Genomic DNA, 15,395 nt, shown 5'->3' on the forward strand with positions numbered 1-15,395 from the left:
CTTTTCCAGCTGGCGGGGGTGGGGGGGAGTCACAGGAAATGGCCCGGGGGGTCAGATAAGCTGGAGGAAGAAGCCAAGTAGCTGGGAGGACAGAACAGGTGGAGTTTCCCCCACCTGCCGAGAGGAGCCAGAGAGAGAGGACGGAGCCTGCTAGTGGCGGTCTGTGGACTGAGAGGGGCTCCCCGAGGGTCCCAGGACAGAGCAGTGCTCACCATGCTGCTCTGCCTCACCCTGCTTCTCCTGATGGGGTTGTCTGCTTGCACTGTGGCAGGTGACAGGGAACTGGCACTTGATGCTGAAGCTGGGTCCTGGGTGACCGTGACCCTGGAGGTAGGTACCTTTGGGGAGAAGCAGGGGATGATACATGGTGGAGGGGGCAGAAGATCCCCTTTATGGCTGCCAGGAGAGCAGGTTGTACACTGCAAGGCAGGGTGTCTGCCTCCCCTCTCTGGGCAGGTTCAAGGTCATGGCCCCTGGTCTGGCAGACCTCCAAAGAGGCACATGCATATGGAAGCAACAGTGTGTGTGTGTGTGTGTGTGTGTGTGTGTGTGTGTGTGTGTGTGTGTGTGTGTGTGCATGCGTGCACTCACGCTTCATTTAACAAACACTTATTTAACATATACTATGTTCCTGGCACTGTCCTAAATGCTTCATAAATATTAACCCATGTAATCCTCATATCAGCCGGTGGGAAAGGTATCATTACTATCCCCATTTCACAGATAAGGAAACTGAGGCACAGAAAGGTCAAGTAGTTTCTCCAAGGTTATGCAGCTTCAAAAGCACAACTGTACAGGGACTTCTCTGGTGGCGCAGTGGTTAAGAATCTGCCTGCCAATTCAGGGGACATGGGTTCGAGCCCTGGTCCGGGAAGATCCCACATGCCACGGAGCCACTAAGCCCATGCGCCGTAACTACTGAGTCTGCGTTCTACAGCCCGTGAGCCACAACTCCTGAGCCTATGTGCCACAACTCCTGAAGCCCGCATGCCTAGAGCCCCTGCTCACCGCAACTAGAGAAAGCCACACGCAGCAACAAAGACCCAACGCAGCCAAAAATTAATTAATTAATTATTTTTTTTTAAAAAGGCACAATTGTACACCTTGCCCAAGGTCTGATTCTGTGTATTTGTGCCTCAGAGGACATTGTCCAGCATTTCCTTTCAAGGGGGTCAGCTTGGGGCGGGATCACTGTTTTGTGTCACATGTAGAAACTCTTATTTCCTGACAAGTACTGGTTTGATTGCCAGTCTCTCCTACTAAACTGACCTGAGTGCTGTCACTGGGAATAAATCTCAAAGTTAGAGACACAGCATCTGCGCCCCACCCTGTCTGGTCAGGGAGACAAAGATCCTGACCTTGGGGAGTTCCAATCAGGTAGGGGAGCAAGGCCAGTGGATCAGAGACAAACAGGCTCAGTGCTCAGGGAAGGCCTCCAGGAGGGCAGATGGGACTGGGCTGGGCCTGGCTCCTCCAAGTCCTGGGATGGTGAGGACACTGGGGCCACAGGACGAGCCATTGAATAACAGCCATTCCTGGTGGGTTTCCTTCATGGCAGGTTTCCTTCCTGGTTTGTCTGAATGTGGAAGTGTGTGCCATTGAGAAGACAGCAGGCTGGAGAGACCCAGGTTCAAGTCTCAGCTTCTCCACTGACTCTGTGCGAACTGGGGAAGGTCACATCAGTTTCCTCACTTGTAAAATGGGGGCAGGGGGGAGAAGATGATCCCCAAGGGTTTTTTTCCAGCTTTGACATGGAGTCTGTGCCCAGGCCCAGGGAAGCTGTGTGATGGTGGCCTCTCTACATGGCCACATGGGAGACATCATCATCAACTTCAACTAGTACTGCTGGGCACCTGCAAGCACCTCACCCTGCAGCTGGGGCTAATGCTTCTTCTCTGCTCACTCTCATTTAACATCCCTCTGCTTCCCGAGACACAGGGCTTGGGATACAGGAACCATTAATCCAAGGGAGGTGACGGGAGGAATGGTGCCTCTGTCAGGGATGATCCAACCGCCTCCCTAGCTCTCAGGTCTCCCGGTCTGCAGTTAGCCCTGGAGCTGGGGATTTGGGTTAAATGGATAAGGACGGCTTCCAATGAGGGCAAGAGTCCTTCCTGAGTGAAAGATGCCTCCTAAAGGCCCCCCAGAAACCTAGTGGGTGGGAGAAAGGTGAGTCTTATTTAATTCATAAAAAGCCATTCTCTCCAGCCTGCATTTGAAGACTGCCTTTTACGAAGGCAAAGTGCTTTTCATAAGATTTTCAGAAATGGGTCCAAAGACACTTTTCCGGTTCCTGGCCAGGCTAGGCGACTCCAGGCTGAGACAGCAGCCCCAGCCATTGATGTCCTGGGGAGGAGACAGGTTGGAAGTGACTGAATTCGTCCAAAGCTTAGAAAACAATTCACTCCTGATCCCAAAAGTTGGGATGAACTGTGAGAGACAAAGGGGTCTCCACTGCACCCCAGCCAGGTTCCTGCTGGTCCCCGAAGCTCCAGTTCTGCCCCTGGGGAAACTGGGAATGGAAGAGCAAGTCCCTGACCCAACCCCAGCTGCCAGCCTCCTGGCAGGTGGCTTGTGTTACTCTAGGGCTCTGTTCACCTGTCTCAGCCTTCCTGCAAAAGGAGACCCCATCCTCTTCCCTATTCCCAGACTATCAGAGAAACGGCCTTTCATTCAGCATCCTGTATCCCACACATGCTGAGCGCTGTGTGTACCAGGCACTGTGCCAGGTACTGGGGATACAGAGATATGAAGACGGTCTAATGAACGTCACCCACTGTCATTCTCTCCACTAGCGAGCATCTCTCCCTCTCAGCAGAGCTAAGCAGGGCCTTCATCAGAGGCTGCAGTTAAGGCCAGAGAAGGAGAGGACTTTGGCCAAGGTCACAAAGGTTAATGGAGGAATGAGAACTTAAATCTATAGTCCTTGGTCCAGAACTTTCACCCCATCAGCTCAAGGATGAAGATGTCTTTGCCCAGGGGAGTGGCCTCCACCCCAGGCCACATGCCATGATCCTCACGGGAGACCCAGGTTCTAGGGCAGGATAAATCCAGGACACTGGTGGTAGTGCCGGGGGAAGAGAGGAAAACAGGAGTTAGAGATGGGGTTGTAGGGGAAGCAGTCTCATCTCGCCAACTGGGTGCCCACCCCAAGTTCATCAGCTGCCCCCTCCTTGTCTATATTGGAGACATTTCCCAAGATGGAGCAGAACCTGTGCTCTGGAGTCAGACTTCCTGAGTGGCTCTACTGGCTCTACTGGCTCTACCACTTCCTGTGTGACCTTGAACAAGTCACTTAGCCTCCAAAAGTCTCAGTTTCCCTACCTGTAAAACAGGGATAAACCACAGTCCCTACTTCATATGGTTGTTGTGAAGAGTAAATGAGATTATGACCGGAGTGTTTGAGCTTTGAGCCAGATGACATGGGTTTGAGTTCTGGCTTCATCTCGCATCCTTGCTGGTAACTGCTCTGTGCTTCAGTGTTTCCATCTGTAAAATGGTGACAGTAGTAGTACTTACTTCATGTGGTTTTGGTGAGGATTAAGTGAATTAATATATGCAAGTGCTTAGGAACATGGTAAAATGTTAGCTATTAATTATTATTATTATTATTTACAGTATTGTGTAAAATGTGCAAAAGAGCTCAGTGCCAGCACAGAGCTCGTGTTATTGAGATTGTTATTGCTCAGGCTGTCTCCTTGCCCCAACTCTAAGGAACTCTCTGCTTCTTCAGGAAGATGTTGTCCCCAGCATTCAGCCCCAGCTCTGGGAAGTGAAGAGGGGCAAAGCGAGCCAGTTCTTTGGACTGATGGGGAAGCAGGTGGGAGGTGAGTGACAAAAGTGGGCGGGTGCCCAGTGAGGAGGGCTTCTGGGTGGGTTCTGTTACACCAGGCAGAGACCCTAGCTTACAGCAGCTCTTACTCCAGTCCAGTAGGGGTCGCTCACGTGATGGGATGGGATAGAGTGTCCATGTCAATTATCATCCAAACCAGGAAACTTCAGAGTGGTAATTATGCCAGGCAACAGGTGCAAACCAGGGCTGTCTCCAGCATCCGGGGAGTGCAGTCACCCTAAGGGTGGGGACAAATGCTTTGCATCCTGCTGGTGCCCTTCCTTCAATACAATGGATGACTGTGGAGAGAGGTGGTGGTGCTCAAGATCAGCCTCTAGATGTGAGTAAACGCATGGGCTAAGCTTTCTAGTTGATTCTGTTTGGCTCAAATAGAATTATTAAAATGAACCTATGTTCCCTGAGGGCACGCTTGACGCGTGATTCATGTCCTGGGGGGACAAGGAGAAAACAGTCGGAACGGAGAGCCGTTTTCTTTTTCTTATTGCCAATATTGTATATTTTTTAAAGTAGTGTTGGTGAGGATATGAAAGAACTGGCACTTTGGGCTTCCCTGGTGGCACAGTGGTTAAGAATCCACCTGCCAATGCAGGGGACACGGGTTCGAGCCCTGGCCCGGGAAGATCCCACATGCCACGGAGCAGCTAAGCCCGTGTGCCACAACTACTGAAGCCCGCGCTCCTAGAGTCCGTGCTCCGCAACAAGAGAAGCCACCGCAATGAGAAGCCCGCGCACTGCAACGAAGAGTAGCCCCCGCTCGCCGCAAGTACAGAAAGCCTGCGCACAGCAACAAAGACCCAACGCAGCCAAAAATAAATAAATAAATTTATATTAAAAAAAATATATATATATATATATATTGGGCACATTCATACCCTTTATGGCCATTAAAATGGATGAGGCAGATCTGTGGAAAGATAAAGATCTCCAAGATATTGGTTAAGTGGAGAAAGCAAGTTATATAACAATATGTAAGATAGGAGTTTACCTGTTTAAAAAGAAACACTACATACTTACACAGATATATATATGAAAACATAGGGAGAGTTCCAGAAGGATAAATATCAAACTGTCTACAGTGTTTATGCCTAGGATAGGAAGTGGAGGTGAGGGAGAGAGTTAAGAGGGACTTTTACTACACTATCCTCTACATTACCATTTTATAGTGGGCATTTATTCAGAGACAGCTTTTTTATTCTTTTCTTTTTTTTTGGGGGGGGGGGAGGCGTGCCACATGGCATGGGATCAACCAGGGCTCAAACCCGTGCCTGCTGTAGTGGAAGCACAAGAGTCTTAACTACTGGACCACCAGGGAAGTCCCCAGAGACAGCTTTTGTAATTAAAAAAATGCGTATAAAAATAGAGAAAACCTTCCCAGTACCTCCACACACACACACACACACAAAATAGAGGAAATCAACTTGTGAGCAAACACTTTTGGCCTCAGTTTCCTCCTCTACAAAATGAGTTTTGGACTGGGCCATTTCAGAGCTCTCTTCCAGATCCAGCAACCCATGAGGAAGCAGGGGAAGGGATTATAAGAGAAATATTTACTGACGAATTCCCTGGCGGTCCAGTGGTTAGGACTCCGTGCTCCCACTTCAGGGGGCACAGGTTTGATCCCTGGTCGGGGAACTAAGATCCTGCGTGCTGCTTGGCGCGGCCAAAAAAAGAAAAAATTTTATTGAACACTGTGCTCACATGTGATTAAATCTCACAATATCCCCTTTACCACCAGCAGGGAAGCTAAAGCTCAGATAGGCTATATACTTTCCCAAGGATGCCCAGCTGGTGCCGGGCGCAATGACGCCAAAGTATGCGCGCTTCCTACTACCCCACACTGCCTCCTACCCAGAGTGTACCTTGTGTGGCCCAGCCATACGAGGACAACAGGGAGTGACTGGAGTTCCACTGAAGACCCACCAAAGGTGCGGGATCCCAAAGAGCCATGAGCCCTTTCACCTCACTGGGCCCCCAGGGAAGCGGTGCAGCCCTCATTCCTTCTCTCTCTTTCCCCCAGGAATACCTCCCATCCAGCCAGAGAGAACAGGTAAGTGTTGTCCAGACCGTCCCCCAGCATGCTCCCTGGGGAGAACCGAGTTGTCCAGGGAGGCGGGAGAGATGCTCTGGCCAGGGCGCACCAGGCTGGCATTGTGGAGGACCGGGGCAGCATGGTTTGGCCGCGTGCTCCCTGGTTGTTTCCTTAGAGAGGTGGTCTGTGCATACCTGGGGAGTAGCTGCAGGGATATGGAAAAGACGGGGATGAATCTAGTTCTGCCAAAGGTCCAAAATTACCTTGGGTCTAAAGCCTGGAGTGGGAGAAACTAATCAATCCAGAAGGACCTTAAAAGTGAAAAGCTGTCCTTTTGGTGAAAAGGGAAAAACAATATCAAAAGAAAACAAACCAACCTTTACCCACCACCCTTCAGTGCTCTCAGGAGCAAACCTAACGCCCTAAGACTCACCACATCCTCCCGGGCGCCCTCACTGACAGGACTCCTAGCTCCTCTCCTTCCCTGCCTGCCTGCCTTACCCAGAGCTTGTCTCCATAGCCTGCGCACGGTGCCCTCCTTGGCACACTGCCTGTACTGTTCTGCTGGGTGGGTCACATGGCTGGTGTCCCCAGAGCGGGAACTACCCCACAGGCAGGTAGAGGTCTGCCATCTCCTCTGTCCCCACAGTTTCTATTAGAGGTGCCCACGAGGTGTTTGTGGAAGGAAGGGGAGAAGGGAGGGAGAATGGAGGAGAAAGAGGAAGGAATCAGTGAATGAATGAACCTCAGCTCCTAGGTTGATTGAGAAATGACTCCATTCATGAGGCCCCAGCTCTGGCCCTGTCTTTCTTGGTTCCCAAGACAGCCTTCCTCCGCTGCACTCTCTCTTTCTCTTCTCTATCTCCTCTCTTCACCACCAGGGTATCAGCGAGGACCAGTAGTCCAGGGCCACCTGGGCAGGGGAGGACCATCTACAGAAGGTAGAGGAGAGCTTCTACTGGGTTGCAAGGACATAATGAGAAAGTGACCAGACACTTTGCTGCCAGTCTCCACGGTGGGGGCCAGGCAGCTGGCCAGACAGAACAGGCTCCCCACAAGCTATTAGGCAGAGGCCCCATGGAAGAGAGCAGTCGAGGTGCAGGGAGATCTTGATCCCTTTGATGATCCAGGCCTGTAACAGCCATAGCCCTGAAGCTGCACCCTCTCCACCCCCACACACCCAGGCACACTCTGCTCCCCCCTCTCAGGGCCAGCTGAAGCTACAGAGTAGTGTGTGGTTTTTCAGACCCTGGAACATCCCTCTTATTCCCTTACTAATCGTTGTTAGAAAGTCTTAAGGTATTTTCTGTCTTCAACAATTATAAATAAAGGCAAATCGCCCTGGGAGGGGTAACACCCTAAGTAGTTATCAGCTAACACCTTCTGGCAGGGGCCACAACCCCAAAGGGGTTCAAGGGGACGCTCAATAAATGAACAGGCATGAAAGTAGATAAGTGAATCGAGCTGGGGAAGGATCCATAGCTCAAGCCAGTCAGCTCAAGAGGAAGGGCAGGGGGTGTCGCAGCTGATCAAAGACTCCAAGCTCAAGTCTGCTTTCCTAATCCTGACCTCTCCCCCCAGAGCTGCAGACCTGTGGACCCCTCTCTAGCTTCCCTGATACCTGCTCCTTCCAACATAGGCTCTCGGGAATAAAGATGCCAGGGAATAAAGATGGGAAAGTCCTCTATATTTAGAGTTTGGGAGACCTTTTCCAGAGTTGTAAAGGGAAATACTAAATTTAGAGTTTTTCCTAAGTGTTTGAGCCATTCCACTTGAAGGGCCATGGAAGTCAACCCAACCCAATGCCAATATGGAAATGAATGTCCCTCCATGCAGAGTGTCAGCAGGAGCCTTAGAAATCATTTTTCAGTGGGCTTCCCTGGTGGCGCAGTGGTTGAGAATCTGCCTGCCAATGCAGGGGACACGGGTTCGAGCCCTGGTCTGGGAAGATCCCACATGCCACGGAGCAACTAGGCCTGTGAGCCACAACTACTGAGCCTGCGCGTCTGGAGCTTGTGCTCCGCAACAAGAGAGGCCGCGACAGTGAGAGGCCCGCGCACCGCGATGAAGAGTGGCCCCTGCTCGCCGCAACTAGAGAAAGCCCTTGCGCAGAGGCGAAGACCCAACACAGCTATAAATAAATAAATAAATTTATTAAAAAAAAAAAAAAAAAAAAAAGAAATCATTTTTCAGGGATGGAAACAATTTGCCCAAAGTCACACACTGAACTGATAACAGAGCCAGTACTAAACACTGTGTCTCCTGCTCCCTAGGCCAGGGCACTTCCCGTGGCCCCAGGAGGGCCTTTGGAATTTTGAGTGGTGGATTACCACTCCCTTTCTTTAGAGAGGATTAGTGAGGGTTGGCTCGTCCATGCTCTGGAGGCGTTCATGGTTGAAAAATGGAAGCTATGCCAGATGAACCTGTAATTTGCCTTAGATATCTGCAGCTGGAGAAACGCAAGTTAGGGATGCGGAGGGCCTTGGGTGGATGACTAGGGAAGGCCTCCGAGGGTGGAGGAGGCAGACCAGTCTCCCCTAACCACCAGCCACGTGCAGCACTCTTCCCAGGCCGAGAGGATGAGGACCACTGGTCAGAGTGAGAGCCCCCGCCACGTGCTTCCCAGAGGATGAAACCCTTCTCCCTACCTGGACATGACAGCCAACCAGCCCGCCTCCGTGTCTCCTGTGCTCATCGCCGGCATGTCCCTCCCACCAGGCCCTCACTGAACTCACTGGGGCTCCTCCCAGGACTCTCGGTCTCAAGCAGCAGTCGTGCATAAGTGCACTATTGTCACCATTGTGAGCTAGTGACCCTGCCCGCACCCCCCCTCACTTGGACCTCACTGCACAGCAGGATGAGTTTCCCCCGCTCCTCTATCTCCTGTGCCCAGAACACAGCAGGGGCTCAATAAACCAATGAACAGTGGATGGTTTCTTCTCCGGTGCAGGGCAGAGGGCAGGGATGGCCTGGGCTCTGCACCCTGCCCAGTGGCCTGGCATGTCAGCAGTTTTTTCCAGAGTTGTAAAGGGAAATACTAAACAGTTGTGCTCCCCACCCGAGGTGGGAAAACAGGCTTGGGACACAGGTAAAGGTGACAGCCCCTGCCTGAAAGCCAGACACCCGCACCCTACCCACCATCATAACCTCAAGGAGAATTGGGTCCCAGGTCCTTCATCAATTCTTGTGTATGAGGTGGCCCATCAATGGACTGCTCTGCTTTGGGGACACAGGCAGCTAGTCATGCTCCCAGCACTGGGAAGAGCTCTAGAGGAAGGAAACAGGTCCCACCTCAGGGAGCCGCCACCGCCCCCCCACTTCTGATGGGGAGACCATTGTCCTGCCCCAGTGGTTCATAGGCAGGTGGGACACAAAGGACCCCAGGAAGCTTAGAAAGAGCTAGAATGAAATCCTAGGGGCCAAACCTAGGTAATAAGCATAAAGGTGAACAAAAGACTGGGCTGGGAGTTGTGTGGGTTCAGCGGTAAAGGGCGATTCATTAATTCACTGGGCTGCATAACATTCAGCTTCTCTGTGTCTCTCTTTCCAAAAAGAAAATGGGTTAGGGGCTTGGGGGGCGCCTGATTCTTTGGGGGTGGGGTGGTTAGGCTGTTTAAAAGGAGGGGAAGAAGGCATTGGTGGAGAGGCCAGGCCCTTCATCTGGGTGCCAGGGAAGGTTTTAGTGACAGCAGAGGCCCTGAGAGGCCAGACGGTCTGCACAACCAGTAAGAGTCTTCTGTTTGACCTGTAGTGAAATAGTCTCCATCTCAAGACTGACTGTTCATCATGAGGCGTCTCTCTTCCTCATTCTCACACCTTACCCGTGTCCAGAAATATGGGAGTAGGGGGCGATGCAAGCCTTCTCCTGACAGCAGGCCTCCCAGGGTCCAGCACCTGCCCCAAAAAAAGTCCAGCTCACACTCCAAAGGAAAATTAGCTCTTACTGGAAGGAGCGGCACATACATCCAGAGATGGGAGAAATTGTTGGTGGCCATCTCCGGAGGTGATCTACCACACCTTTTGTGTGAGATAAGGGTATAGGTTCCTAAAAACTTTGGAACTGATTAAACATAAGGCGAGTGGTTTCCAGAAACAAATACCCAGTTGAGAAAGACTGACTTCTTGGAATGGACATGACTTGTCAAGGATAAAGGTGTTTACATCTCACATAGAACATCTGGGAGGAGCAATGGAGCCAAAGTTGTGCAACTGCACAGGTTATTTTCTCCACTCTTGGGCACAAATAAACAACCCCCCAAACCCCAAAATGGTAGCAGCCATGACCTGCATCTACACATATTGCACAAGACGGAAAAGACAAACTGATATTCCAGCAAGGGGCATTTTTCACCACTGGGCAGTCTTTTTTTTTTCTTCTTAGTGACATTCATTGGCATTTTGTTGAAGATACCACAAAGGAAGTGGGCAATTAAACTGCCCCCATCAGCAGGAGACAGTCTGGAAGAGACAGTCATACAAGTTTATAGCAGAAAGTGCTGGAGCAAACCCAGAGGTCCAATTCTACAATTCCATATCAACGAATAGCAATAAGTAGTTTCTAGAATTCCTAGCATACATCATATATATTTAGCAAAAGAGTTTTCACCTTATTCTCTGAACATGCAAAACCCTGTATAGCACTGTGTATATATGTGCACCTGTGAGGATCCTAACGCTGAGCCAGTGAGCCAGGCCTTCTCCCTCTGCCATCACTGTACCTCACTTAACGGGACCTGTCATCCTACACAAAGAACTAGTCGTGGGCTGGGAGTGACGGCAGGTAGGTGGGGTTCTTGCCTTTTCACTGGAGCTTTCTCAAACCAGGGCTTCTTATTTATTAACCCCAGTTCAGAAACGGACTTCAAAGGCTCAATTTCCTGAACTGTAGACAAATGTGTGCATATTTGCATTTATGTACATTTTTTAAAAAAGACTTGATGCTTTGATTAGATTCTCAAAAGGTCAGAAGGAAAGTAAAAAGGGTAAGGATCACTGAGAGCTACACTGCTTGATCCTAGCACCTTTCATACAAACTACACTTCTTCAGTGTTTGGCAAATCAATTGCTCTTCAAAGGAGGAAAAGGCAGCCATGTTTAGGACTACAGTTACTAATATACATTCAAAAAGCTGCTTTTCATTGGTTTCATATTCCAGAAGGAATGTGTGCTGTAAGCAAGCTGTGGTATTTTTCTATACTGGCTTCACATGAACTCCATTAGAGGCCATTCCTAACCCCAGCGAGGCAACCTGCCCAGAACTACAGGGACAAACCAAAGCTGAGGACAGACAAAAGCATCATCTTCCCTATAAAGGGCCCACCATGTTCTTAAAAGTTACTAAATATGACTCACTGTTCCCCCTGTGAGAAATGGGAAAGCAGGCACAGAGGCATCAGATGACTCACAATAGCGTTGTCAGAAGCATGGGATTTGGAATCAGAGGAGTAAGGCTCTCGTTCTGTTTCTATAACCCAGCAGCAAGACCTCTGAGCCTCACATTTTCTCATGTGGAAAAGGGCTACAATACTCACCGTACAGTGGTGGCGTGGTAAGGACTGAAGGAAACCATGTAAGTAAAGGGACAGACAGTGCTTGCTAAACACTTTATTCCTAAATCGGAAGCAGAGCCAGAATGAAGCACATCTTTGTTTCCTGGTTTAGGTCTCTGGCCTCCAAATGCTGCCTATAGGAGCAACTAAAATCAATTCTTTCATCTTAAAGTTTTCACCAGTGTTGTCATTTTTCTGGCAATGGAAGCCACTAGAAGCATGGGGGTCTACAGTTGAAGCAAGGAAATCTAACTAGAAGGGAGATGATAAATCATTAAGGTATCAAAAAAGCCAAGAAAGCAAATGATATAGGTTCTCAAGCTGGACAGACCAAAATATTTGTCTTTGACGCTTCCTGCGTCACCCTGTGCTCTAGGTTTCCTTCTGCAAAACCGGTGTGAATTTCCATGGCACTGAGCTAACGTGAGGGTCAAACAAGGCAGTGTGAAGGCACCCAGCACAGTGCTGAGCAGATAGGAAGCAACCAGCACGTGCTAGGGCTCTCTGCCTCCCTCCAGAAATAGAGTAGGTGCTTCCATTTAGAGAGTTTCAGGAGCTAGATCCAGGAACGACTCCAGACTTTTGCTCTTCTAATGAAGGAGCCTAAGCAGCTGAGCTTCTTTTGTGCAGGTAAAAAGGAGTCAGAGGGGACAGGCTGACTCAAAGTAGCCAAGGAAGTGAACGGTCTGTTCCCATACCTGTAAGGATTTAAACCAGAGAAATCTTCCTTTGATTTCTAGGTGAGGGAAAGGGGGTGGCAATCAGTGGAGGCTTGGGATCCGCACTGGGCACAAAGCTTCAAGTGCCCTGACCTCTCAGCACCCATGCTCGTGGTCCACATTACCTACCTCAAGTTTTTCAAAATGTGAGAGGGAGCAGAATTTCCCTTTGATGCGAATACCTACAACAGGGAGATGTGGGCGCACATCTTTCTAAGATGTGTAAGAAGGGTCTTTTTATAAGCTTGAGCTTCTCTCCATCCCATCCCCCACCCCCAGTCAAGTGACACACTGGAGTCTAACCTTAGCGAGGAGGACCCTTAGCTCGTCTGCCAGGAGGAGTTCTCAGCACGCCGGCCACAGCGGGCAAAACCGCCCCAGCAAGTACAATTTCCACCCTCCTCCTCTCCACCATCTAGCCAAGTGCCCGGCCACCCTCTTCCTGCTCTAGGTAAATGCTACAGGAAAATGCAGCTCCTTTAAGAAATCATCTCAACCTGACAGAGACAATGATTAGAGGTGGCACTGCTCACTGTTGGCAAATAAGCCTGGAGACAAGAAGGGACCCACCTTTTCCCACCTCCCACAGCTATCAATTGTACCCCACGTATCCTAACTTCCTGCTGGGTTTTCTGTCCTTGAACTTAATGAACTTAATGGAAGAATGGATAATACAGACTACTTATTGCTATGCATACCTATTATCTGGAACCAGAGTGTGGCAGGGAGAGTTTATCCCATCAACTAAACAAGCTCAGAGTAAGCACTCCCTCCATAGATACCCTGCATCACAGAGGAAGAAACAACCTTCCCCAGCCACAAACCACATCCCTCAACAGTCAGTTTACTGCTAGGAAAATAAATCCCAAGTGCATTACCTATTAGCAGCAGGTCAGTGGCACCATTCTGTACTCAAATGAGAGCTCCTGGGTGAAACAGGCTTGAGCAGAGAACATGCTTTATTGAGGAGTAGATATAGAACAGCACATTCTACCACATGTGGGGAAGGATTAGCTTCTGTAAAAGGCCTTTACCCCTTAAGAAAACCCCCAGTGAAGTTGCTTTTGGATAAATTTTAACAGTGACACTGAAACTGGCAGGGAGCTGCCACTGAACATGCTTAAAATTAGCTCCCCCCAACCCACAGTGAATATAAGTAGTGTACAAAGATGACAAGAGAAAGGCACAAATGACCAGAGTTGGGATTGTGGTGAGGGTTCCACATGAAGACAGCGGTGTTGTAGGAGACCAAGTTGGAAAGGGTGACATGTCATACATCAAAAGCTGCCCCAAGATAGCAGGTTATAATGGGCTAGAGAGAAATTAGAGGGAGCATCTCTTCCTTCACTTAAACAACACCAAAAATAGGAGACCAGAGAATGGGGAGATGGTGGTAAATCCCAAAAAGGAAATGGAGGAGGAGTTCTTGGAAGGGCATAAGCACTTCAGTCTTAGAGGGAGGGTGAGGCACTGTTGAAAAGGGAAGCAAACCTTGGCAGGGGTGGCCATTATGCCTTGCTGAGTCATGGGCTGAGACACGGAAGTCATTTTCAATCACTTCTCCAAGGATGTTCAGACAAAAGCAGTGTAACTTATGTGGAAGTATAGGTATGCTATATCAGACTGATACTGGTGAAAAGGTTTCTGCAGTATAATTAACCATTTAACATGCAGCATGAAAGGGAGAACTGGAAATTATTTTGGCACCTGCAAACGTAAAGACGGGCAGGGAGTAAAGAGAAGAAAACGTTTACTACTGGGCACTTTCTGGTGAGGCAAAAAGTAGCATTCCATTCCCTTCCACCAAGACGTTGCCCACTGCCCACAGGTGAACTCAAATCCAAATACAGAATCACCACTTCTCAATTCTTTTCTCCATCTCATTCAGATAATGCGCTGTAACCAAGACGAATCCCTGCGAGTCTTCAAAAGTATTTGGCTCTGGTCAGCCTGATACTGATCAAAAACAGGTCTTTCAGTAAAAATGGAGGAAAAAACTTAAAGTGAGATGAAATCCAAAGGAAAGGGACCCCTCCCAGCACACACACACACACTCAGAAGTGTTACCTCTTCCCTGCCCCTCCAAGAACACAGGTAAGGAGTAACTGGGAAGGTCCTGGTGGCGGTAACCGTAGTTGGTGGCCTGGTGACTGGGCGGCAAGAAGCACTATTACAAAGTTTAGAGGACACGACACGACCTCATGGGGCCAGAGGAGAGAACCAGTGACTGGACAGGTACAGTACCAAAACAGAACACCTTGGGTCAGTGCTACGAGGGATCTGCACTCAAGTCTAATACAGATCCCATCCAGGCAACCTCACTGAGGCCGAAACAACAGTTCCTCAGAACCAGCGTCTGCAGTGTACACGAAGGTCGGAGCCAGGACAGTCCTGAGGGGGACGGCCTTCCCAAAGGATACTGTACTTGCCAATCACAAGAGCAACAGAAATGACAGACAGATCCCTAGGGTACGGATTCCTACTGCTGGGGTTCGCTGGCTCGGAGTAACCGGTCACTTTAAGTGCCCTTGGGAGGGGTCCATTTTAAACAGCTTGGATCCATGGTTTTATTGGAGTTGGATCTTTTGGCCTCTTTGGCTATCCACTCATCAATCAGGTCCTGAGGGAGAACAATGGGAAAAATTATTATATACATTCAACTTATACATGTTTATAAGTGGATTCCAAAATGATTATTAGCAAAGAAGAAATGGCCAAAGATTTAATAATATACTAAGGTGTGAGACAGGTATATTAAAAAAAATTATCTTTTGATTTACCTAGTGCTCTCCTACCTAATCCATTTCTTCCTACTATGCCCTCAGTAAGACCTGAAAATCATTATTCATCTTCCATCATTAAACGTTATGAGTCAACTTAAAAAAATTTTAAATTGGCATGAGTTGAGATGGCATTTGTTAAAGGAATTTAAAACCACTTCCACAGGACCTGGAGTTTATGAAGATTCTCCTCCACAGATAGGCACTCTTCATCCGATCTAAGAAAATCATCAAAGGATAGAAGTATGACTGTGCAACATAAAGCTTAACTGGAGCTGCTTACACGTCTGTCATTCAAATCTGAGACAGGAGCTTAAGATAAGCCTAACAATGAGACCAAGTAAAGGATGCAGAGTCAGACTCCTTTACGAAGGGAAGGTTACCTGTAAGGTGTGAAGGCCCCACTTTGCTCTGCTAGGCCTCAAGGGACATTAAGCAATGAGCAAGAGGCTGATAGTAACTTTA

The 15,395-nt window shown here is 49.1% G+C and overlaps 2 protein-coding genes across 3 annotated transcripts in view; one reads left to right on the forward strand and one right to left on the reverse strand.

Annotated features, from left to right (window-relative positions):
* Nucleotides 1-213: 213 nt before the first annotated feature.
* On the forward strand, nucleotides 214-8,758 carry TAC4 (tachykinin precursor 4). Its single transcript, XM_036837737.1, has 5 exons — nucleotides 214-330; nucleotides 3,734-3,827; nucleotides 5,871-5,900; nucleotides 6,764-6,823; nucleotides 8,453-8,758. The coding sequence occupies exons 1-5, from the start codon at nucleotides 214-216 to the stop codon at nucleotides 8,482-8,484; spliced, it is 333 nt and encodes a 110-aa protein (XP_036693632.1). The 3' UTR covers nucleotides 8,485-8,758.
* Nucleotides 8,759-13,091: 4,333 nt separating this feature from the next.
* KAT7 (lysine acetyltransferase 7) overlaps nucleotides 13,092-15,395 on the reverse strand; it is a 31,611-nt gene continuing 29,307 nt past the window's right edge. For both annotated transcript variants that reach the window (XM_036836343.1, XM_036836344.1), the window contains one exon: nucleotides 13,092-14,770. In XM_036836343.1, the coding sequence (XP_036692238.1) occupies nucleotides 14,669-14,770 (102 nt within the window). In that variant the 3' untranslated portion in view covers nucleotides 13,092-14,668. The remainder of the gene's footprint in view (nucleotides 14,771-15,395) is intronic.

The sequence above is a fragment of the Balaenoptera musculus genome, chromosome 20 (genome assembly GCF_009873245.2).
Source record: "Balaenoptera musculus isolate JJ_BM4_2016_0621 chromosome 20, mBalMus1.pri.v3, whole genome shotgun sequence".
NCBI lineage: Eukaryota > Metazoa > Chordata > Mammalia > Artiodactyla > Balaenopteridae > Balaenoptera > Balaenoptera musculus.